This window comes from Delphinus delphis, chromosome 10, assembly GCF_949987515.2.
Source record: "Delphinus delphis chromosome 10, mDelDel1.2, whole genome shotgun sequence".
In the NCBI taxonomy this organism is placed as follows: domain Eukaryota; kingdom Metazoa; phylum Chordata; class Mammalia; order Artiodactyla; family Delphinidae; genus Delphinus; species Delphinus delphis.
Window position 1 is genome coordinate 29,740,098 of NC_082692.2, and position 25,930 is coordinate 29,766,027.

General features: G+C 42.1%; 1 protein-coding gene across 2 annotated transcripts in view; it reads left to right on the forward strand.

Annotated features, from left to right (window-relative positions):
- The window catches only part of RCAN2 (regulator of calcineurin 2), a 265,692-nt gene that overhangs the window by 44,963 nt on the left and 194,799 nt on the right, over positions 1–25,930 (forward strand). For both annotated transcript variants that reach the window (XM_060021714.1, XM_060021715.1), the window contains exon 2: positions 1,244–1,470. In XM_060021714.1, the coding sequence (XP_059877697.1) occupies positions 1,246–1,470 (225 nt within the window). In that variant the 5' untranslated portion in view covers positions 1,244–1,245. The remainder of the gene's footprint in view (positions 1–1,243; positions 1,471–25,930) is intronic.

Below are 25,930 nucleotides of genomic sequence, written 5' to 3' on the forward strand. Positions count from 1 at the left end.
CAGCAGCCACGTGGTAATTGCCAGGCAGTCTTATCTGGGTACCCATGGGCAAGTTATTTCACCTTCTGGGACTTTAATCACTGATCTTTGAACAGAATAGTATGATAGACATGAAAATAGATACAAAGGAAAAATATAGACATTGACTGTTGTTGAAGTATGCAGGAAAGCTGATGAAATCTATTGAATTATGTACCAGTATCAAAAATTGGAAAAAGTCTCCAACTGGCTGCAGTTGGGTAGAATTTTGAATGTAAGGGGTAATGAAAGAATAGAATCATGGAACACAGGTAGATGAGATTAATACTGGAAAGCTTCACACTGGGGACTCTGAGGGTGGGGAATCTGTATACCTTGGATCAGCCAAGATAGTAGTGATTTTTTAAGATCCAGAGTTCACAAATTAGAGTAATGACCCCAGGCAGAAGAGGGTGTGTGTGTGTGTGTGTCCTCATTAGGATAGATGATTAACTATTAGAGTTACCCTAATCAGGATTCAGGTGGTGATGAAATAGGTTGTACTTCCTTAAATACAGACTTGCAGTAATTTTGATCTGCTTCATTTCCGTGGTATAGGAGAGCAGACTTTCGTGCCAAACTCCCTGAGTTTGAATCCTAGTCCTGCCATTTTGTCATGGACCCTGTCAAAGTTACTTAATTGCTTTGTTCCTTAGCTTTTCCCCTCTGTAAAATGGGGATAATATTGGTACCAACCACATAGATGGAGATTTCATAGGTCAGTTAAGGCACGCAAATCATTTAGAATCATTCCTGGAACTCAAGAAGTGATAAGCATTAGCAGTAATGGTCGTGGTATTATATCATTCATCATGTAACTTATCAAAGCACTTTCCTATGTGCATTTTTGTCTGAATCCATTTGATTCTCTTAAGGAAGCAAGGCTCAGAGAAATTACATAACTTTCCAAGGTTCCCAGTCTAGTAAACACTGAATAGCTAGGCTGGAGCCCCTGGCCTCCAACTCCAGTCCTGCCCAAGTGGGTTTTTTTTTTGCCCATAGCTGGGACTGGATTCTTGCCCAGAGCAGAGCTGTGTGGGAAGTTGTAACTCAGAGATCAAGGGGAAAATGTGAACTTGCTGGGTCTTCCCCCTTCTAACAGCCCCTGCTTCTCTTCCTAATCACACTCGCCTCTCTGCCCCCGACACTCCAGAACTGCGACCTTCAAACCAAGCTTTAAGGAATCGAATCCTACTCTAACATGCATCCGTCTCTGTATCCTCAGGAATGAGGGGAGACTCTTATTTCATTGGGACGAGGAGCCTGGGGCAGCAGGGGCACATCCCGGAAGATGGAGGACTCTTCCTGCTCTGCTGCATAGACAGAGACTGGGCTGTGACTCAGTGTTTCACGGAGGAGGCCTTTCAAGCAATCACGGACTTCACGGACCTCCCAAACTCACTGTTTGCATGCAATGTCCACCAGTCGGTGTTTGAAGGGGATGAGAGCAAGGTAAGAAGCCTTTCTGCTCCTGAAACAGGGGGAGATGTGGCATTATCCCCCCAATATTTCCATTGCTTCTTTGTGGTTAATGTTTGGAAGTTTTTGAAAATGTTTACTTGGCACTTTTCTTGGCATGCATAGCAAGAGCAGAAAAGCCTGTTCTATTATCAGTTGACATTGGAGGTACACACAACAAGATTGTATGGGAGACTGTGTTGAATCAGATCTCGATGTCTGCCGCTCAGAGGTCTGTCTAACAATGGTGTTGGGAATAGTGATTGCAGGGGATACTCCTTGGGCTAGGAAGCAGATGTTGTTAAAAAAAAAAAGTTTTATTTTCCCCTATTCTGCCCAAAGCTTAATTTACCTTTCCCTACGCAGCACAAGCTCTCTTTCCCCCTTACTCTTCCTGCAGTTTGATGACTGTTCTAACAATAGTTTCTTAAATTGGGCCCCAAGTCCTGCAGCACTTATTAGAAAGGTAAATTGGTTGGCCATATGAGACTTGCTTTGCTCAAGCGGGTAGAATTGTTTTGGGTGTGTTGTAAGAATTTGCGTGAAAATGCTTAACTCCTTGATTTGAAATAATTAGGGAATGAGGTTGTCTATGTACAAGCATTTTCCAGAATATGAAGCTTCCATTTTAAGAGTCAGCTTGATTTAGTGGAAGCATTCTTGGCCATCAGAGTAAATATTCCTTTTCGAGGTCTTGCGAAAGTTTACTTCGGATTTCTCTGACGTTTTAACAACAGAGTCTAAATGGATCAAACCTTCCCTTGTGGATGTGGATTTCTAATTGTAAAATCTATTACTAGGCTACGTTGTAAAACATAGCCAACATTTTTTGGGGGAAAGAGCCTTTTTTTTTCTACATTAAAGTATGGCTCTGTGTGACATTAAGAGTAGGATTTATGATCGCTGTTTCACAAACTTGGACTGTTTTTGCCAACTGCTGAAGTCCAAACTCTGTTGCCTGAACACAATTACTGGAAGTCTTTGTTCTGAATTTTATTGGTTTTGTAAGCAATCTTGATAGCCCAGAGGATTAGGAATTATTTCAAGCCATATAAAGGTAGTTTTATAATAATATTATTTTGGAGTTGAACAGTTGAAATGATGGGCTAAAAATAATTTGAAGTCCAAGGAATTATGATTAGAACCTCCAGAGCTATCATCAGCAGACTATTTGAAGTAAGAAAATGACACATAGCCTTTTGGAAAGAAACTGGGAATTTTGCTCTTGGATTATAACCAGGTTTTAACACAGATTATATTTATTCAGAGCACGTCATTTCCCCTGAAATCTACCTGATGTTAACTATGAAACAAAGTTCCGTGTTTTCTTGTTCTCTCATCTATTTAAATATCAACAATTAGAAGGATTTTCCTTAGAGTTTTTTTTACTTTAACATCTTTATTGGAGTATAATTGTTTTACAGTGGTATGTTAGATTCTGCTTTATAACAAAGTGAATCTGCTATACGTATACATATATCCCCATATCTCCTCCCTCTTGCATCTCCCTCCCACCCTCCCTATCCCACCCCTCTAGGGGGTCACAAAGCACCAAACTGATCTCCCTGTGCTATGCCGCGGATTCCCACTAGCTATCTATTTTACATTAGGTAGTATATAAAAGTCCATGCCACTCTCTCACTTTGTCCCAACTTACCCTTGCCCCGGCCATGTCCTCAAGTCCATTCTCTATGTCTGTGTCTTTATTCCTGTCCTGCACCTAGGTTCTTCAGTACAATTTTTTTTTTTTTAGATTCCATATCTATGTGTTAGCATACAGTATTTGTTTTTCTCTTTCTGACTTACTTCACTCTGTATGACAGACTCTAGGTCCATCCACCTCACTACAAATAACTCAATTTCGTTTCTTTTTATGGCTGAGTAACATTCCATTGTATATATGTGCTACATCTTCTTTATCCATTCATCTGTTGATGGACACTTAGGTTGCTTCCATGTCCTGGCTATTGTAAATAGAGCTGCAGTGAACATTGTGGTACATGACTCTTTTTGAATTATGGTTTTCTCGGGGTATATGCCGAGATTGTTGGGGATCTTGGCATATTGAAGTGGGATTGTTGGGTCATATGGTAGTTCTATTTTTAGTTTTTTAAGGAACCTCCCTACTGTTCTCCATAGTGGCTGTATCAATTTACATACCACCAACAGTGCAGGAGTGTTCCCTTTTCTCCACACTCTACCCAGCATTTATTGTTCGTAGATTTTTTGATGATGGCCATTGTGACTGGTGTGAGGTGATATCTCATTGTAGTTTTGATTTGCATTTCTCCAATGATTTGTGATGTTGAGCATCCTTTCATGTGTTTGTTAGCTATCTGTAGTCTTTTTTGGAGAAATGTCTATTTAGGTCTTCTGCCCATTTTTGGATTGGGTTGTTTGTTTTTTTGATAATTGAGCTGCATGAGCTGCTTGTAAATTTTGGAGATTAATCCTTTGTCAGTTGCTTCATTTGCAAATATTTTCTCCCATTCTGAGGGTTGTCTTTTGGTCTTGTTTAAGGTTTCCTTTGCAGTGCAAAAGCTTTTAAGTTTCATTAGGTCCCATTTGTTTATTTTTGTCTTTATTTCCATTTCTCTAGGAGGTGAAATAGGGTTGTCGTGCTTTCATTGTCATTTGTTTCTGGGTATTTTCTGATATCCTCTTTGATTTCTTCAGTGATCTCTTGGTTATTAAGTAGTGTATTGTTTAGCCTCCATGTGTTTTTATTTTTTACAGATTTTTTTCCTGTAATTGATATCTAGTCTCATAGCGTTGTGGTCAGAAAAGATACTTGATACAATTTCAATTTTCTTAAATTTACCAAGGCTTGATATGTGACCCAAGATATGATCTCTCCTGGAGAATGTTCCATGAGCACTTGAGAAGAAAGTGTATTCTGTTGTTTTTGGATGGAATGTCCTATAAATATCAATTAAGTCCATCTTGTTTAATGTATCATTTAAAGCTTGTGTTTCCTTATTTATTTTCATTTTGGATGATGTGTCCATTGGTGAAAGTGGGGTGTTAAAGTCCCCTACTATGATTGAATTACTGTCAATTCCCCCTTTCTTGGCTGTTAGTATTTGCCTTATGTATTGAGGTGCTCCTATGTTGGGTGCATAAACATTTACCATTGTTATATCTTCTTCTTGGATTGATCCCTTGATCATTATGTAGTGTTCTTCTTTGTCTCTTGTAATAGTCTTTATTTTAAAGTTTATTTTGTCTGATATGAGAATTGCTAATCCATGTTTCTTTTGATTTCCATTTGCATGGAATATCTTTTTCCATCCCCTCACTTTCAGTCTGTATGTGTCCCTAGGTCTGAAGTGGGTCTCTTGTAGACAGCATATATACAGATCTTGTTTTGTTTCCATTCAGCCAGTCTATGTCTCTTGGTTGGAGCATTTAATCCATTTACATGTAAGGTAATTATCGAAATATATGTTCTCATTACCATTTTCTTAATTGTTTTGGGTTTGTTATTGTAGGTCTTTTCCTTCTCTTGTGTCCTGCCTAGAGTAGTTCCTTTAGCATTTGTTGTAAAGCTGGTTTGCTAGTGCTGAATTCTCTTAGCGTTTGCTTGTCTGTAAAGGTTTTAATTTCTCCATGAATCTGAATGAGATCCTTGCTGGGTAGAGTAATCTTGATTGTAGGTTCTTCCCTTTCATCACTTTAAATATGTCCTGTCACTCTCTTCTGGGTTGCAGAGTTTCTGCTGAAAGATCAGCTGTTAACCTTATGGGGATTCCCTTGTATGTTATTTGTTGTTTTTTTCCTTGCTGCTTTTAATATTTTTTCTTTGTAGTTAATATCTGATAGTTTGATTAATATGTGTCTTGGTTTGTTTCACCTTGGATTTATCCTGTATGGGACTCTCTGTGCTTCCTGGACTTGACTGACCATTTCCTTTCCCATATTAGGGAAGTTTTCAACTGTAATGTCTTCAAATATTTTCTCAATCTGTTTCTTTTTCTCTTCTTCTTCGAGACCCCTGTAATTCGAATGTTGGTGCATTTAATGTTGCCCCAGAGGTCTCTGAGACTGTCCTCAATTCTTTTCATTCTTTTTTCTTTATTCTGCTCTGCGGTAGTTATTTCCACTATTTTATCTTCCAGGTCCCTTATCCGTTCATCTGCCTCAGTTATTCTGCTATTGATTCCTTCTAGAGAATTTTTAATTTCATTTATTGTGTTGTTCATCATTGTTTGTTTGCTCTTTAGTTCTTCTAGGTCCTTATTAAACATTTCTTGTATTTTCTCCATTCTATTTCCAAGATTTTGGATCATCTTTACTATCATTATTCTGAATTCTTTTTCAGGTAGAGTGCCTATTTCCTCTTGTTTTGTTTGGTCTGGTGGGTTTTTACCTTGCTCCTTCATCTGCTGTGTGTTTCTCTGTCTTCTCATATTGCTTAACTTACTGTGTTTGGGGTCTCCTTTTCACAGGCTGCATGTTCATAGTTTCCGTTGTTTTTGGTGTCTGCCCCCAGTGGCTAAGGTTGGTTCAGTGGGTTGTGTAGGCTTCCTGGTGGAGGGGACTGGTGCCTGTGTTCTGGTGGGTGAGGCTGGATCTTGTCTTTCTGGTGGGCAGGACCGCATCCTGTGGTGTGTTATGGGGTGTCTGTGACCTTATTATGATTTTAGGCGGCCTCTCTGCTAATGCATGGGGTTGTGTTTCTGTCTTGCTAGTTGTTTGGCATAGGGTGTCCAGCATTGTAGCTTGCTGGTCATTGAGTGGAGCTGGGTCTTAGCGTTGAGATGGTGATCTCTGGGAGGGCTTTTGCCATTTGATATTATGTGGAGCCAGGAGGTCTCTGGTGGACCAATGTCCTGAACTTGGCTCTCCCACCTCAGAGGCACAGGCCTGACAGCCATCCAGATCACCAAGACCCTTTCAGCCATATGGCTCAGAAGAAAAGGGAGAAAAAAAGAAAGAAGAAAGAATACAGTTAAATAAAAGTTATTAAAATAAAAATATTATTAAAAATAAAAAATTAAAAAGTAATAAAAAAAAGAAAGAAGAGAGCAACCAAACCAAAAAACAAATCCACCAATTTTAGCAAGTCCTAAAACTATACTAAAAAATAAAAAACAAAAACGGACAGACGGAACTCTAGGACAAATGGTAAAAGCAAAGCTATAGAGACAAAATCACACAAAGAAGCATACACATACACAGTCAAAAAGAGAAAAAGGAAAAAGAAAATCTATATATATGTATAAAAAAAGGAAGAGAACAACCAAATCAATGAACAAATCTACCAATGATAATAAACTTTAAATACTAAGCTAAGATAAACAGAAAACCAGAAAGAAATTAGATGCAGAAAGCAAACCCCAAGTCTACAGTTGCTCCAAAGTCCACCGCCTCAATTTGGGATGATTCATTGTCTGTTCAGGTATTCCACAGATGCAGGGTACATCAAGTTGATTGTGGAGATTTAATCCGCTGTTCCTGAGGTTGCTGGGAGGGATTTCCCTTTCTCTTCTTTGTTTGCACAGCTCCCGGGGTTCAGCTTTGGATTTGGCCCTGCCTCTGGGTGTAGGTTGGCCACAGGCATCTGTTCCTGCCCAGACAGGAGGGGGTTAAAGGAGCAGCTGATTTGGGGGGCTCTGGCTCACTCAGGCCAGGGGGAGGGAGGGGTACGGATGCGGGGCGGGCCTGCAGTGGCAGAGGCCAGCGTGATGTTGCACCAGCCTGAGGCATGCCGTGCGTTCTCCTGGGGAAGTTGTCCCTGGATCACGGGACCCTGGCAGTGGCGGGCTGCACAGGCTCCCGGGAGGAGAGGTTTGGATAGTGACCTGTGCTCGCACACGGGCTTCTTGGTGGCGGCAGCAGCAGCCTTAGCGTCTCATGCCCGTCCCTGCTGTCCGCGCTGATAGCTGCGGCTCGCGCCCATCTCTGGAGCTCGTGTAGGTGGCGCTCTGAATCCCCTCTCCTCGTGCTCACCAAAACAATGGTCTCTTGCCTCTTGGGCAGCTCCAGACTTTTCCCTGGACTCCCTCCCGGCTAGCTGTGGTGCACTAGCCCCCTTCAGGCTGTGTTCACGCCACCAACTCCTGTCCTCTCCCTGCGCTCTGACCGAAGCCCAAGCCTCAGCTCCCAGCCCTGCCCGCCCCGGTGGATGAGCAGACAAGCCTCTCGGGCTGGTGAGTGCTGGTCGGCCCCGATCCTCTGTGCGGGAATCTCTCCGCTTTTCCCTCCGCACCCCTGTGGCTGCGCTCTCCTCTGTGGCTCCGAAGCTTCCCCCCTCCACCACCTGCAGTCTCCGCCCGCGAAGGAGCTTCTGGTGCGTGGAAACCTTTCCTCCTTCACAGCTCCCTCCCACTGGTGCAGGTCCCATCCCTATTCTTTTGTCTCTGTTTTTTCTTTTGCCCTACCCAGGTACGTGGGGAGTTTCTTGCCTTTTGGGAGGTCTGAGGTCTTCTGCCAGCAGTCAGTAGGTGTTCTGTAGGAGTTGTTCCACATGTAGATGTATTTCTGGTGTATTTGTGGGGAGGAAGGTGATCTCCGTATCTTACTCCTCCGCCATCTTGAAGGTCTCCCCCTTAGAGGTTTAATGGGTGTTTTGATTCTTTCCTGATTAAATCATTCTCAGTAGATTGAAACAAGGAGATTTAGGAAGGAGCTAATCTCAGTCAGGAAGGCTGCTCAAGAATGGTTTATCAGCTGAACCAGAATTGGTTACGTAGAAAGACAGAGGCCTGGGGAGAGTTCTCGGGAGTCTGTCCCCATCTATTTTGATATTCTGATCTGTGACTGAATAATGGATTACCAAATATTCTCATTTAATTTGTATACGAAGTTGGTAAATCGCAGCTTAACAAATAGTATTGGGCTTTAAAGTGACCTTGATAAAATATTGAGATGAAATCAATACGATGTAGTTCAGTGGAACCAGTTTCAAAGGATTTAGATTACATCTTTATAGCCAAGGATGTGAATTTTATAACTAGCCCCTGCCTACCTAATGGAAGTTATTAAGTTAGACAGAAAGTCTTCCTGCTTGGTGTGATTTTATAGCCCCCATTCTGTGGACGGTCTCTGGGATATCAAATAATCTGATTCAGTTTTGATTTCATTATATATACAGGGTTTAGGGGGACAAAGCAAGATGATCAGACACCAAATGAATTGATAATAGAGGCACGACCACTGGGACTCTAGGAAAAAAAATGTTTGGGGAGGCTCATGCCTCCCATTTTTACTGCCACACGTTTCTCTTTATATTCCAGACCTTTCTGTTCCTCTGTTTACCTCCATTCTCCCCCCCTCCACTAGCTTAATAAAGCTCACTTGCCTTGTACGTCATTCTCTCAGGATATCCTTCCCACAGTGTTCAAAGTTCATGAATCTGAGCCAGGAATTCTGATGATGTTTATCTTTCCCAAAGGGTGGCCACTGGGGGCACTGTGCAAAGTTGGTGGCAGATATTTTTAGGTAGAGGGAAAAGAATCAAGAATGCTTTCCAGCACTTGTATCTGCCTGTGGGCCAGGCTGGCCATGGGGATTGTCTAAAGTATTTGGCTTTGGGAAGATGCCTTCGGCAGCCTGGAATTATCTGAGAGATAAGACATCAGAAATGATGCTTGGTTTTCATTTCAGAGGTCCAGGTGGTTAGGTGGTAAGATATGTAACTTGCTTGGGTGAAGTTTTCTTTTCTGGCAAACAGACTTTTGATTCATTGTTTTTTTTTTTTTGGTTTTTTTTTTGCGGTACGCGGGCCTCTCACTGTTGTGGCCTCTCCTGTTGCGGAGCACAGGCTCCGGACGCGCAGGCTCAGCGGCCATGGCTCACGGGCCCAGCCGCTCCACAGCACGTGGGATCTTCTCGGACCGGGGCACGAACCCGTGTCCCCTGCATCGGCAGGCGGACTCTCAACCACTGCGCCACCAGGGAAGCCCCGATTCATTGTTTCTTGATATTGAAGGCCTAGAGTTTATCTTGTTTGTTCAATTATTATAAAGCATACATTTTCCTTAGCTGAGTGGGAATTTATAAAGCTCTTGTTTTCTGACTATCATGCTTAAGTCTTGCAGTAATCTCTTCTCAGTTTTCCCATCTGTCTGAGACACTTTTCCTAAGCCCTTTTCCTTTTTGAGGTAATTTGGAACGTACTGACTTGGCCTGCTCTCAATATAGGTAACGCCATAGGAGAGGAGCTTCTGGTTATGTTTGTTTCTGCTTATCAGTGTGATAAATATTCTGAGATGCTCATTTCTGCTCTCCTATTTAAATTCGAAGTTCTGACACCTACAGAACATTTTTTTCAAACAGCTTCATGAGACCGTGATGTTCACTCCAATTTTTTGTTAGGCAGAATTCTGTGCGACTGTATTTTGATTTGATGCTTTTGCAAGGAGCGAGCACATACTTCAGTGTGGCTTGTTGTGGTCCAGATGGTTGGGATTTGTTTACATAACACAAAGGAGAACCGGAGCTGGAGAAAATTGGCATCTGAAACCAATAACGCAGATTGCTGTTTGCATGCTACAGCTTGCAGCATAAATATTTTTGTACGAAACACATTTAGAACCGGGAGCTTCACAGCAGACAACACCTAAAAGTGATTAGGGGGTCAGTTAACCTCTGGCATATTCCCCTGGATTGCCTTTCTACATCCAGCTGGGCTGCAAAAGTCATCTTAAGACAGGTGAGGCTGGAGGGGCACCCCGAGGGCTGCCCTGTGTCTGTGCTGAAGATAAGTAAGGCTATGCTCGATGGGACACTGGCAGTCACTGGTAGCTAAAGGGGAACAGTGTATCAAACCACCAGGAAACCTTTAGCCAAATTCAGGTCAATAAAGAGAAGCTTGAAAGGTGAGTTGTTATTGGCCTCCAAAAAATGTGTATTCATTTAGTTCAGTGGTAATAATAATAATATAACAGCAGTAGCAAACCTTACATAGCCTGTAGCAAGTTGCCTCATACTCTTCCGAAGGCTTTCTAGACATTAAGCCCTTTAATCACCATGACAACCCTATGAGGGCGGTGTCTTTCTGCCTCTCTACCTCCTGGGCACGTGGCAGGGTTGTACTCCCTGGACCCTTCTGTCTAGTTCTGCCCAATGTATTGATATAAGCAGAAGTGACCGGTGTCACTTCCAGGCCAAGCACTTAATTACCAATATTTGACACTGAAGAATGTTCTTTTCACTCTGCTCGGGCAACTGGCAACGTGCCAGGTGTGCCGTTCAGACAGTTTGGCTCACGGACTGAGGGCAAGGATGACACAGCAGGGTCCTGGGTGACCTGTGATAAACATGCAATGTGACTGCAACAAGAAAAGCCTTTGCTGCTTTAAGCCCCTGGAATCTGGGAGTTTGTTGTTAGACTATAACTTAGTCTGCCTAGGTTGATACAGTAAGTATGATTACACAGCGAGGTTGCCCATGGTTTCACAGCTGGAGTGGCAGAGCGGGGATTCAAACCTACAGAGTCTGTGCTCTTAAACATCGTGCGATACTGCCTCTTGATGTACAAATATTTATTGCAAACAGGTATGATGCTTGGCTCTGGGGATGCGGTGGTGAACAAGACAGCATAAACTCATTGAATTTAAAGTCTACCAAAGAAAACAATTCAAATAAAACAAACATAATAAATCCAGTAATGCTAAAATCAAAAGGGCATTTAATAGATATTTTCAGCTATACTCGATGCCTTATATACACACACGTACACATGCACAAAAGATTTTCTTGTTTTTGTTATGTTTTGTTTTGCTTTTTAAATAAGTGGGCATTTCTGCCGACCATTAATGGCTGTATTCTTCCAGAAAGGGCATAAGATCAGAAGCCTAGTGCTTTGGGTTTCTTAGGCTTTGTGCTTCTCATAAATAGATCATCTCAATGCCTCGTGAGTGGCTGGAGTGATTCTAGGTTCAAAGATGTATATCTTTCATTCAGCATCACCACTAATGTAATAAACCAGCTCCTTCTAGAGCTCAGCTGAGGATGCAGTGACCTAGTCTGACACTGGCAGCATTATGCAGTCACTCTCAAGGATTTTGGAAGGTTAATCTGGTTATTTGCAATTTTTACTTGATTCCCCACATAAGATTTGCCTTTACTCCAGTCTGTAGGGGCATGTGAATGTTCCCTTTGTACTTTACAACTGCAGATCTACAATCTCTTATCTGCAGTACCGAAATCTAAAAAGCTCTGGAAACTTTCTTTATAACCCATTTTAAGACAAAACCTCACTTGACCTAATTCATTCAGAATCTAACCAGGGCTGGTGAGAAGCTTTTTCTTGTGTGAATATTCATCCATCTCTCTGCAAAAATATTCCTGTCTTTAACCACCGGGGACTGCCTCAGACCTTGACGGAGCACTACACAACATGAGGTATGCGTACCGTATTACATTCTAAATCCCCAAATTCTGAATTGCAATCATATCAGGCCCTAAGAACTTCAGACGGTGGGTTGTGGACCTGTAGAATATATAAAAATGCAGTTGGGCTTCCCTGGTGGTGCAGTAGTTGAGAGTCCACCTGCCGATGCAGGGGACACGGGTTCGTGCCCCGGTCCGGGAAGATCCCACATGCCGCGGAGCGGCTGGGCCCGTGAGCCGTGGCCGCTGAGCCTGCGCGTCCGGAGCCTGTGCTCCGCAACGGGAGAGGCCACAACAGTGAGAGGCCCGTGTACCGCAAAAAAAAAAAAAAAAAAAAAAAATACAGAGAGAACTCAGGTGATTCAATAGCAAGATTCAAATTAAATGTCAATGCATTGAGTCCATAGCACTCTTGCAGTGAAGATATCACATTCACATGAATAAACCTGTTTTACGTGTCAATTTATATTTACATGGTGTTTTAAGTTTTTAGAAGTGACTGACCTATTTACTAAGCCAAGAGAGTAAAAATTAAGCATCTTAAACACATTTGTTTCCATAATCACTCCTAGAGAAGAAAAGGGAGAGATAAGAAAAGAAAAAAAAAAGGCAGCAAGGAAAGATGAAATCCAGTGCTTTAGAAGACCTTAGGAATCTTGTTATGGGGATAGTTCAAAGCTGGTTGAAAAATTCATGCTGAGGATACGTACCAAAGGACAAACAAGCAGATTAAATTGTTGTCTGTAGTTTGTGTCACTGAATATAGGTTGCAAAAAATAAAAATGAAGTGAACTATTGTGACCTAAGGGTGGGGATAGGATAACCAAGCATTAATTTTATTTATTTATTTATTTATTTTTTTAACACCTTTATTGGAGTATAATTGCTTTACAATGGTGTGTTAGTTTCTGCTTTATAACAAAGTGAATCAGTTATACATATACATATGTTCCCATATCTCCTCCGTCTTGCGTCTCCCTCCTTCCCACCCTCCCTATTCCACCCCTCTAGGTGGTCACAAAGCACCGAGCTGATCTCCCTGTGCTATGAGGTTGCTTCCCACTATCTATTTTACATTTGGTAGTGTATATATGTCCACAAGCATTCATTTTAAATATTAAAGCAGGAACTTGTTAAATTAGATACCAAATATTCAAGGAATATACTTAGGAGTGTCACCGTTTCTCTTGTGCCATCCTTTACAAGTGGAGGTGACATTTACAGCTTTCTTTGCTGTTTTCAAGAATGTTTAAATTGTAAAAAGACAGTGCCTATCATTGTACTTAGTAAGTTGGTCCTGTTTTCTCTTTTCTCTGGACAATTACTGGGAACCATAATTAGTCACCGCTAATCACTTGGGGACACCTGCCAGATGACAGCCCAGCGTGGGGCAGATTTGAAAGCTGCTGTAGGACATCCTCTGGAACCTTAACCTTTCTTGAAGTGACTAAAATATTCCAGAGGCATATTTAGTGGCTTGCTTCTCCACAGCACTGAGTGACCCCCTGGGGCTCAGGCGCCTGACAAGCCACTCGAAATGCCCCACTTAACAACCTGGAAATAATTGAGGCAGTGGGAAGAATTAAGCCCGAAGCACAGAGAGCTGAGAGTATTTGGTTTCTGTGCCAAAGGAGTGGGTGAGCGTGTATTCCTGATGGAACCTGGGGAAAAACGGCTGCCATGTTCTGAGGAGTCTGGGATGCTATTAAAGAGGGACTTGGAGTTTTCTTCCCTTTTTGGAAAAATGAAGGTGCTTGGAGCCCAGTTCATATGGTTTCCATCAGAGCTACTCGTAGCCTGTCCAGTGACTCTGTGACTTGTTAGAAGGGGCTTCCACGGGCAGGAGCTGTCTTAGGGCACACAGCCTGAGGCAAGGCAGGTGAATTTGTAAAAACGGCACCGTTTCCTCTCAGCTGATGGGGTAGATGAAGGCCTGAGCAGTTGTGGTTGGCTTGACAGGGGGAGGGCAGGCTGGATTTCATCCTCCGCTCTCTTCCCGGACCAGGAGCTCTTGAGAAATACACAGACGGCACACCCATCACAGTGTTCCCGGTCTCATATGATCGTTGTCAATTATTTCCAGTTTAAAAGGATTTATAAATTCAAGGATAATTATTGCGTTCTCTTGCCTAAGAACATTACTTTTCTTAAGATGTGGGTTTGGAGATGGAGCCCAGGGGAAGGGCAGGGGAAGAATAAGACTTATTGTTATTTTTCCTCGTGCTTACCAGCTAAAGTTGGCCTGGGCTTCACCTGGCCTTTTTCGGCTTTTTTGACTCTGGTCCCAGTTTCGTGGTCACGAAATTCTTAGCCAACTTAGAGATAACCAGAGAAAGTCAGAGATTTTGGACATGAACTTTAAAACTCTGCCAAGGTATCTTTCATTGCAGGCCTGACATTTAGCTCAATGGATGAGATCAGTGTGATATAGGTGAGCCAATTGCCGATTCCATTAGTACAACGTGGCATTTACTCTGTGAGAGTGGGGTTATTAGTGTGCTGCTGATACATGTATTTCATTACTGTCTACTCAACCATACTCCCCTATACAGAATATATAGAAATATAACATGTAGTTTGTCTTTTTAAGTTTGATCAGTTTCTGGGAATATTTTGATAATGTTCTGTTTTACTGGGAATGTTCTATTTTATAGCATAACCATCGTTTTAAACATAAAAGCCAGCATCTCTATCAATGTTTTGAGGGGGAGACCCATTGATCAGATGACATAGTTAAGATTTTTCATCAAATGTGTCGAAATATCACTTCTTTTTTTTTTTTTTTTTTGCGCGGTACGCGGGCCTCTCACTGTTGTGGCCTCTCCCGTTGCGCAGCACAGGCTCCGGACGTGCAGGCTCAGCGGCCATGGCTCACGGGCCTAGCCGCTCCGCGGCATGTGGGATCCTCCCGGACCGGGGCACGAACCCACGTCCCCTGCATCGGCAGGCGGACTCCCAACCACTGTGCCACCAGGGAAGCCCGAAATATCACTTCTTATGCTTTGTTCAGAACCTACAGTTTCCCACCAGATTTGTAGCTATTATGAACTCCATACTATTTAGTATATTATTTATACGTAGAGTACACCACCTTATGGATTGCCTAGTGCAACTGGATGATTGTAAGTATCTTGAGGGCAGCAGAGCAAGTTCCTCGTCCTTCTGTGTCCTGCACTGTCCAGCTCTGGACCTAACAGGGGCACTGACAGAGAGGCGGGAGAGCAGAGAGAGGGTTTGGGTTCCGATGCACTTGGGTCCAATTCCTGCCTCATCTACATCCTAATTACATGATCTTGACCAGCTTAACCCCTTTGAATCTCAGTTCTCTCTTTGATGGGATGAGTTCACCATACCTTCTTTATAGGTTTGTTGTGTGATTAAACGAGGTGACATGGATCAAGGAGGTGGCATAAGACTAGATCTTCTTGGTAAACGTTGGTCTCTTCCTCCTTCGTTCTTCTCCCCACCAGATAAATCTGTGACTGTCTCTGGTTCCAGGAAGGAAGAGCTTTTCTAAAACCATGTAACCCTAGGTGAAAGAAAGGCTTCATTTAGCCAACTCTTCGTAGAGTCCTAATGAAGTTGCCCTAGCCTTCAGTTTCAGGAAAGTTAATCTCAGTTTTTGCGACATGAAAGCTGTTTCTGCATTTGTTGTAGGACACATGTGGTTCACTCTTCTCCTTATAAAGTTCAGGTGATATGTTTCTCTTAGAAGATAGTGCCAAGAAAACTCTGTTGACTCTGGGGAACTGGTATTTTTCTCATTAGGAGAATTAGGTAACTTACGTCTTCCCAGGGAGCTCAAAATAAAAATTAATACTCAGCCATAGCCACTCTTTTTATTCTTATTGGTCTTGATATTCTGTTTCTCTTGCATTAACCTAATTGTGTGTATGTGCAGTGCAAAAATTTCTTCTGAATTATCTGATCAAATGTTCATTTTTTTTTTTTTTTTTTGCCTCTCACTGCTGCGGCCTCTTCCGTTGCGGAGCACAGGCTCCGGACGCGCAGGCTCAGCGGCCATGGCTCACGGACACAGCCGCTCCGCGGCATGTGGGATCTTCCCGGACCGGGTCACGAACCCGCGTCCCCTGCATCGGCAGGCAGACTCTCAACCACTGCGCCACCAGGGAAGCCCCAAATGTTCATATTTTTATCTGTTCATATTGTTTTATGAAACATGTAAGGAGGCTGGCCAGGAGTTACTAAAGTGTATTTTGCAGATGTTTGAAATTCCACTGTGAATTGAAAAAAAAACACCTAAATTAGTAAATTATATATTTTTAGAATAACACACACGTGCACAATTCTTTTGCTATAACTCATGTTGTTTGGAAGAATAGTTTTCAAACATCTTCAAGGGAAAAATGAAGCTTGGCCATCACAATTAACAACAGCATCTTCCACAGCACGTGGGGTCTGCGTGTTTTTAGAAAAGCACCTGGTCACATAACTGTTTCTTAAGTTTGATTCTTAAAGCTGATCCTTATGCTACTATTAATTTGTGAGAAAATGAACATGTATAAGCCATTTGAGAATATGTGTATTTAAGTTTGTTCTTATACTAAATCACTGCTTTTGAACCCTAAAGGCCTAGAGCCAAATTATTTCTTGGGAAGGTACTGCAGTTTCAAGGCCTGGTATTGGTATTGTGTTGTCTCCAGTGGAAAAACTTGGAATAGAAGTCCACTTGCAATGAATCACTGTGTCAGTGAAGTTCAAGGCTTTGCAAGGAGCGTAGAAGAGGAAGGAGTTTAGCTCTTCAAATGGCCTCTCCTGAAAATTTCAGAGAAAGGAGAGTCTTCATCGTCAGAAATTTGGCACTGATAACGGGCTTTCATTACATCTGCTTCCTACAGATAATCCTGCCCTACACGTGGGAGTCGGGAGGATGGGGACATGGTGATTTAGAAAGAGGAGGTGAAAGGGAGTCTACACTGGGTTTCCTCACCTGGCCTTTGCCCTACTTCCTGTCGACAGCTGGACTCCTGGCTCCAGTGGGGTTGTCTTTCCCCTAAACAAGCACCTCTGAGTTCACATGTCTGAGCAAGTAGGGTCCCTTTCAAAGGGCTCCTTTTTTCCTCGAGCTTGGGACTCTTGGGAATTCCAGAAATGCACGATGAAGGCATGGTTGCAACAAGGTCACCTTTTTGTAAAAGAAGCACTCGCTGCACATGTAAGACCTAAGTGTATTAAATAAGATGCAGAGCTGTTTCATTATGCCTATTTATGATGCCCCCAGCCCTGACTCTCAACCCCCTGACTCCTGCTTTGTTGAACAGAGGCTCGATGGCATGAGGATCGTCTTGTCCCCAAATATCTCCTACAGTGGCCTAGAGTCTTTTGGAACTTGAAGACTATTTTCTGATCGAGAATTCCCTTTTTAATGAACATACCCTCAGGAGATATGATATCCTTAAGATATATGCTAAGATATCCTAAGATACCTAACCTACATACCCAGGGCAGGGCAGTGACTCATGAATATGCTATCTAGGGGAAAGAGTGCCACCTTAAGCAATGCACTCAATCCATCCATTGATTATTTAACAATTATTGAAAATCTGTTGTATCCCAAGTATTGGTCTTGGCCTTGGGAGTACAAAGATCGAATGAGATGCAAGACCTCAGGAAGCTTAATGTTGACTGGGATCTGATAATTAGAGTACAGGTTGGCTGAAGTAAGAGATTAAGGTAGATACAGCATATTAAAGGAGCCAGAGAACGGGCCACCTCAGAGGGGAAGAGAAGGCTCTGGAATCTCAGGGATGTATTTTTGTGTTTTGTTTTGAGCTCTGCCTTGCACCTAGACAAGCATCTCTAAATGGACCCATCCTTTGCCATAGAATGTGCTGGCTGTGGTGACTTGTAGACAGGATTCTTCAGGCCTGCCTGTTGTGTAATCAGCATTGTTCTCCTGTCTCACGGGGGCCTGTTTGGACAGGACCGCTGATGAGTGAGGGTAGCAGAGGGGAAGAACTGACGTTGACTTTGGCAGTAGCTTGCTCTTCGCCAAGTAAATCCAGCCATGGAGACAGGCATGGCTGGGTGGCTGCATGGATGGAACATTCTGTGACCCACCTGTCCTCATTTTCTCCTTCAGAGTGTGAAATGTTTGCCTTCCTCCAAAGAGGAGCTGTGAGCTTGCTTATTTTAAAAACTGCAACCTGTGAGGAGAGAGGGTGTTCTTTGACAACGTTACATCATTGACGCCTCTAGGTGTTGAGTCATCATTATTTTTAGGCAGCTCCATGCTTTTTTTGGTTGTTCTAAGAATAGCCCTGGTGTCTGGACGCTACAGAAAGTCACTTCAGTAAAGATCCTGTCACTGCTCCACAGTGGGAATGGAATGCTTTCTTAATTTCCACATCCAGGGCACACGTTTTAGAATTTTACCTCCCAAACATTCTGCCCTTTTAGGTTTTCCGTAGTCAATGTGATAACTTTGTCAGGAGCTATCACTTGACTTTGTTCAGACCTGTGTCAGACATACTTATTGTTGTAAACAATAGCAGGAAGAACAACAGAATGAAAAGCCTTCCCTCCTAAAGGCTCTTCCTCATCTTCACTCAATGCCCCCCTGGGTTTGTGAATACCTTCATCAGTGACTTCACCCAATTTCTCAACATTTGAAGACCTGTTTCTATGCCTTGTGTTTTATGGATTAACTGACTTGAGATCCGTCGCATGAGGACCTGGGCTGGGGGTGCTCCTGTTGGCATTTCTGTGGGATCAACTAAAAGCGGCCAAAATAAATGTTATTGTGGGTTGTTAAACTAAATAAGCATATAAATTGTAAACCATATTGGAACTTGATGACAGGGCAATAAAGCAGACTGAGCAAGGCCAGAAATGGAATTTTGTGGGTCAGTATAGAGACTGGTTTCCCCATTGCCTATTCAGAGCATATGCCCAGATATGATCAATTTATTTTACGTGGCACTTCAAAGCCCGTAAGAGCACTAATGGCTTGTGAGCCAAGGCAAATGCTGTTCTAACTGTAGCATCAAGGGAAGCAGCTGCTTGGAAGAAAATGAGGCAGTCGTTTAATGTTATAGTGTACCTTTTGTGTCTGGAGGGGACAGAAGGGCAGTCACATGACCTGTGTCTAAGTGTGGCTGAAAGGACCAGTGCATGTGATGGGCTGGCTGCCGGGTGCAAGCTGGGAAGGCTGACCTGCGTTTGGAGCTATAGGTAGACTGACAGGGTTGGGTCTGCTTCTATTGTCTCAGAGCTCAAACCTCCTCCCCACCTGGGTCATCCTGTCTCTAATCAGGGAAATGGTGTATAGCATCATCGTGATTTCAGTCCAGATCCCCAAATCCATTGCTTATTCCTGTGTGACCATGGGCAGTTTATTTCATCTTTCCAAACAGCAGTGACTTCACCTACAAAATATCATCAAGTCATAGCATCCACCTCAAAGGTGGCTGTGAGGATATAAGTGGTGTAATCCAGGGTGCCTTGATCACAGTAACTGTGCATGTTGGCTAGGAATAATAATTTCTGCTCATCAGTCTGATCTTCTGCATCTTTAAAAATTCATAAGACTCTTTGGATTTCCTTGCCCATGGTTCTTGCCTAACTCACCAAAGAGCAGGGTACTGGTCAGCCCCATTGTCTATTCTTGCCACCCTCAGAAGAACTTCTAAATCAAGATGGGAAGGGGGGGACCAGCCTCTTGAAATCTGAACAAATAGTTTGTTCACAAGAACCACTCCCATTTACCATTGCAACAAAAGGAATAAAATACCTAAGGATAAACCTACCTAAGGAGACAAAAGACCTGTATGCAGAAAACTATAAGACACTGATGAAAGAAATTAAAGATGATACAAATAGATGGAGAGATACACCATGTTCTTGGATTGGAAGAATCAACATTGTGAAAATGACTCTACTACCCAAAGCAATGTACAGATTCAATGCAATCCCTATCAAACTACCAATGGCATTTTTCACAGAACTAGAATAAAAAATTTCACAATTTGTATGGAAACACAAAAGACCTCAAATAGCCAAAGCAATCTTGAGGAAAAAAAATGGAGCTGGAGGAATCAGACTCCCTGACTTCAGACTATACTACAAAGCTACAGTAATTAAGACAGTATGATACTGGCACAAAAACAGAAATATATCAATGGAACAAGATAGAAAACCCAGAGATAAACCCATGCACATATGGTCATCTTATCTTTGATAAAGGAGGCAAGAATATACAATGGAGAAAAGACAGTCTCTTCAATAAGTGGTGCTGGGGAAACTGGGCAGCTACATGTAAAAGAGTGAAGTTAGAACACTCCCTAACACCATATACAAAAATAAACTCAAAATGCGTTAAAGATCTACATGTAAGACCAGACACTATAAAACTCTTAGAGGAAAACATAGGCAGAACACTCTATGACATAAATCACAGCAAGATCCTTTTTGACCCACCTCCTAGAGAAATGGAAATAAAAACAAAAAAAAACAAATGGGACCTGAGGAAACTTAAAAGTTTTGCACAGCAAAGGAAACCATAAACAAGATGAAAAGACAACCCTCAGAATGGGAGAAAATATTTGCAAACGAAGCAACTAACCAAGGATTAATCTCCAAAATATACAAGCAGCTCATGCAGCTCAATATCAAAAAAATAAACAACCCAATCAAAAATTGGCAGAAGACCTAAATAGACATTTCTCCAAAGAAGACATACAGATGGCCAAGAAGCACATGAAAAGCTGCTCAACATTACTAATTATTAGAGAAATGCAAAACTACAATGAGGTATCACCTCACACCAGTTAGAATGGGCATCATCAGAAAATCTGCAAACAACAAATGCTGGAGAGGGTGTGGAGAAAAGGGAACCCTCTTGCACTGTTGGTGGGAATGTAAATTGATACAGCCACTATGGAGAACAGTATGGAGGTTCCTTAAAAAACTAAAAATAGAACTACCATATGATCCAGCAATCCCACTACTGGGCATATACCTTGAGAAAACCATAATTCAAAAAGAGTCATGTAGGGCTTCCCTGGTGGCGCAGTGGTTGAAAGTCCGCCTGCCGATGCAGGCGACACGGGTTCGTGCCCCGGTCCGGGAGGATCCCGCATGCCGCGGAGCGGCTGGGCCCGTGAGCCATGGCCGCTGGGCCTGCGCGTCCGGAGCATGTGCTCCGCAACGGAAGAGACCACAACAGTGAGAGGTCCGCGTTCCGCAAAAAAAAAAAAAAAAAAAAAAAAAAAAAAAAAAAAAAAAGAGTCATGTACCACAATGTTCATTGCAGCACTATTTATAATAGCCAGGACATAGAAGCAACCTAAGTGTCCATCAACTGATGAATGGATTAAGAAGATGTGGCACGTATATACAATGGAATATTACTCAGCCATAAAAAGAAACGAAATTGAGCTATTTGTAATGAGGTGGATAGACCTAGAGTGGGTCATACAGAGTGAAGTAAGTCAGAAAGAGAAAGACAAATACTGTATGCTAACACATATATATGGAATTTAAGAAAAAAGTCATGAAGAACCTAGGGGTAAGACAGGAATAAAGACACAGACCTACTAGAGAATGGACTTGAGGATGCGGAGGGGGAAGAGTAAGCTGTGACAAAGCTAGAGAGAGGCGTGGACATATATACACTACCAAATGTAAAATAGATAGCTAGTGGGAAGCAGCTGCATAGCACAGAGAGATCAGCTCTGTGCTTTGTGACCACCTAGAGGGATGGGATAGGGAGGGTGGGAGGGAGATGCAAGAGGGAGGAGATATGGGGATATATGTATATGTATAGCTGATTCACTTTGTTATAAAGCAGAAACTAACACACCATTGTAAAGTAATTATACTCCAATAAAGATGTTGGAAAAAAAACAAACTATCATTCTGTCTACACCAATTATAGAGGATTTTCCAAAGAATTATTTTTTCAAATCATTTCTTTAAGTGTAATAAAGTCATTCATACAAATTCAAATCCTCTTTATAATGATGTTTTTCTTCCAAAGAAATGACACTTTTCATTCATCTGTTTTGTTATGATGTTTCCTGTACTGTTTTCTTCAGAAAAATATGCTTAGATTAAGTGAAGAATCTTCTAAGCAAAACTCTTAACATACTTAATGACTATGAAAAAAATATCATATTCAGACTTTAAAAGGCTCTGTTCTCATTTACCTTCTCTTTCTAATGTAAATGTTAATCTCTTCTTAAGGAATTGGGCCCACTTAAATTGCCAATCACAATGAACACACACTCAAAATTGGCACCAAGCGAAGATGTAACACCAGCAGAGAAAAATATCTTGTATTCAGTAGACATTGTTTCCCGAAATTAAAATTTGAAATGACTTTAATTGCTCACAAACTGCTTGACCAATCCAGTTTTCTCTGAAAACTGATGAAAAGATAGATCAAATGAAAAAGAAAATCATGAAGGCAAAACTGACTTCTCTTTTCAGAAAACTTCTAAGGACATTGTTTAAAGTGTAACTTCAAGCCCAATACACACCAGGCTTCTCGTCAACGTGTATATGTGGGATTTCCAAATGACTATATCTAGTCTTTTTAACTTTACATTCAACATTAAAGAAAATGAAGCTTTCTAGTGAGTATTAGGGGAATGAGGACATAGGATTGGCAATTAATTGGTTCAGGATAGAAATGTATGCTTGGGGACTTCCCTGGTGGAGACTCTGAGTTCCCATTGCACAGGGGCTGGGTTGGATCCCTGGTCAGGCAAGTAGATCCCACATGCATGTCGGAACTGTATGCAGGGGAGATAGCACATGCGCCTTCCTGCGGGTGGGTTCTTTTTTTTTTTTTTAACATCTTTATTGGAGTATAATTGCTTTACATTGTTGTGTTAGTTTCTGCTGTATAACAAAGTGAATCAGCTATACATATACCTATATCCCCATATCCCCTTCCTCTTGTGTCTCCTTCTCACGCTCCCTATCCCACCCCTCTAGGTGGTCACAAAGCACTGAGCTGATCTCCCTGTGCTATGTGGCTGCTTCCCACTAGCTATCTATTTTACTTTTGGTAGTGTATATGTGTCCATGTCACTCTCTCACTTCGTCCCAGCTTACCCTTCCCCTTCCCTGTGTCCTCAAGTCCATCAGAATGATAGTTAATGCCATTTATGGTAACCTTTTAAAATTTCCTTCGACACAAGTTATCATTCATGTAATACTAATTATTGCTTGGCATAAAGTATGAGGATTTATATTCTGATCCATATAGAAATGTCATCATTAATAAATAATGCATTGCAACAACATGCTTAATTGTCAGAGATTTTGTTGCCAGGAAGAGAAATAACATGGGGGGCGGAGAACCTCTCAAGACCTGATGTAGTTCAAGGTTTCTCCACTTTGGCACTATTGATATTTTAGACTGATCATTCTTTGTTATGGGGGCTGCCTTGTACATTATAGGATGTTTAGTAGTGTCCTTGGACTCTACTCAGTAGATGCCAGTAGCACCCCCGCTAGTTGTGACAACCAAAAATGTCCCTAGACATTGCCAAATGTCCCCCAGAGGATAGAATCACCTTGGTTGGTTGTTCCTAACCACAGATTAGATGAACTGCCTCGTTTTTTTTGTTTTGCGGTACGCGGGCCTCTCACTGTTGTGGCCTCTCCCGTTGCGGAGCACAGGCTCCGGACGCGCAGGCTCAGCGGCCATGGCACACGGGCCCAGCCTCTCCGCGGCACGTGGGATCTTCCCAGACCGGGGCACGAACCCGTGTCCCCTGCATCGGCAGGCGGACTCTCAACCACTGCGCCACCAGGGAAGCCCTAGGGAACAGTTTTAATAATATCACACGAGTAACTTTGATCATCCCTAGAAACCAATATTTCTGAGTTGTCCTAACACCTGAGAGCACCACGAAGGCGTATGAATCACTGCTGGCGTTCGCGGCTGAGTGCTAACCAGGAAGAGGAGTTCACTTTCTTAGACTGTTTTTCCCTGAGTGAATTTACTGAGGACAGTTATGTACTAAATAATAATTTTGGCATAAAGCTATCATTTTCCTCTAGAGATTTTCATTAGCATTAAAAGCAAACAGTGTTTTTAAAATAAGGATCTTCTGTGATATCTAAAATTCAACCAGGAAAATAAAAACATTATATATATATATGCTTTATATATATATTTTATATACATAGATGCTTTAATTATATTTTATATATATTATATAAAATATATTTTAAGCACACATATATAAATAAATATATATTTTTTATTTATATATGTGTGTGCTGTATATATATATTTATATATACAGCACACACATACAAGCTGGGAAGACAATCAAAGAGAAGAAAATCGTTAAGCTGTTGCTTTGAACTTTCCAGCAGAAAAGTCCTCCTGGAGTCCCTCCCACTTCCATATTCTGTTTCTGCCCTCATTCATTAATTATTTACACCAGCCATATTCTTCTGTGCCAGAGATCATTTTCCTGATCGATGGCCTCTGGGGCCCTCCACACACACATGCGCGCGCGCACACACACACACACACACACACACACACAAAGGAAAAAAAAAAGGCTGTGTCAGGGAAGATGATTTTTTCTTTTTCCTCCTCCCTCAATTTTTAATAACTCTTAGACTCTACAGCTAATAGCCTCCCTTAGTTCCCCTGTCTGTTGTTTCCTATTTCATATTCTTGGAACAAATGTGCTGGGAATTTGCTATTGCCTATCTCTTTGAAGACAGCAACCTTTTATTTCTCAGTCAGTAGAAATAAAAGTGAAACCACCCCTGGTAGGTGATGGGGGTTGCAAATAAAAACTCCCCATGAGAAGGCAAATTTTAAACTAAAGTAAGGGGACTGGGAAGATTGAATTAAACTAAAAATGTGAGTGCATTTTCACTCTTACAGTCCTCTTATCTCCTTCTTTCTTCTCCCCCCAAGCAATTTTATCTAAGTCTTTAATTGCCATCTGCACCCTAATTCATCACTGCCACAATGGTACCCCTGATCTAAATCACCTCTCTGAGCTAGGGATCTGCCCTCTCCTCTCGATGACTCAGGATGTGAAAACTCAGCATGTTCGAAACTCAACTCTTCCTCTTTCCTGCTAACCAGGTTCCCTTCCACTGTTCCCTGTGTTCCTGAATCAGACCGTCCTGCACCCCGCTCTTCAAATCAGAAATTCTCCTCTCCTTCACCCTCACCATCATTAAGTAATCCTGATGCTCTTACCTCATAGGCTTCTCTCCTATTTGATTGTTTTCTTTTATCCCTGATCCAGGCTTCAGCCACCTCTCATCTGGACCTATTACAGGTGCTTCTGTCTCCCACTGGTTCCCTCTGGCTGCTCCTCAATCCATTTCACTTTATAGGCGGAATCCTTGTGCTTTGGGTTTCAAAGCTCAAATCTGGTATGTGTAAAGGCTCCCCATTCCTTTGAGCGTAAACGGATTATCCTTTCATTCCTGGTCTTCGTAGCCAGGTCCTCAAGGCCCACCCATCTCAAAGCTTTTCTCTTACACTGTAGCCCCCCCTGGGCTCTTTGCTTCCAGCCATATTAACCGGGCTCTTCTTTCAATCTGTGAATATTGTCAGGTCCCCAGGGCCTTTACATGTGCTGTGGCCTCTGCTAGCATCTCTCACAGACACCCCCATCCTTACTCCCCCTGTGCCAGTCCCAGACCTCATGAATTCCTCTGTTATACACCTTCTTAGTATGTTTTTTCTTTTTTTCAGGGTGCTTATCTCACCATAAATGATACATTATTTCCGTGATTGTTAACTAAAATCTAGGGTCCATGACAGCAGGAACCTGTCTGCCTTGCTTGCCATTCTCTAGCACTTAGCAAAGTGCCTGGATCATACAGCCGTTGAAGAAATGAATATGTGATACCCTTGGTATAAAGTTCATATGTATATATATATATATATATATATAGTTACAGTTAGAGTCCCTCTAGATCCCGCTCTACTAACAGAGAGACATTTCACGTGGAACTGATCTATTTCTTTTAGAAATTAAAACTTTGATTACTCTCAAGATATTTTCCTTTTCCAGTGGAATAACGAAGGAAACTCTTGAAGAGCTTGTTGTCATCTACAAAGGACTTTGCCTGAGTTATTTCATTTGACCCCAACAGC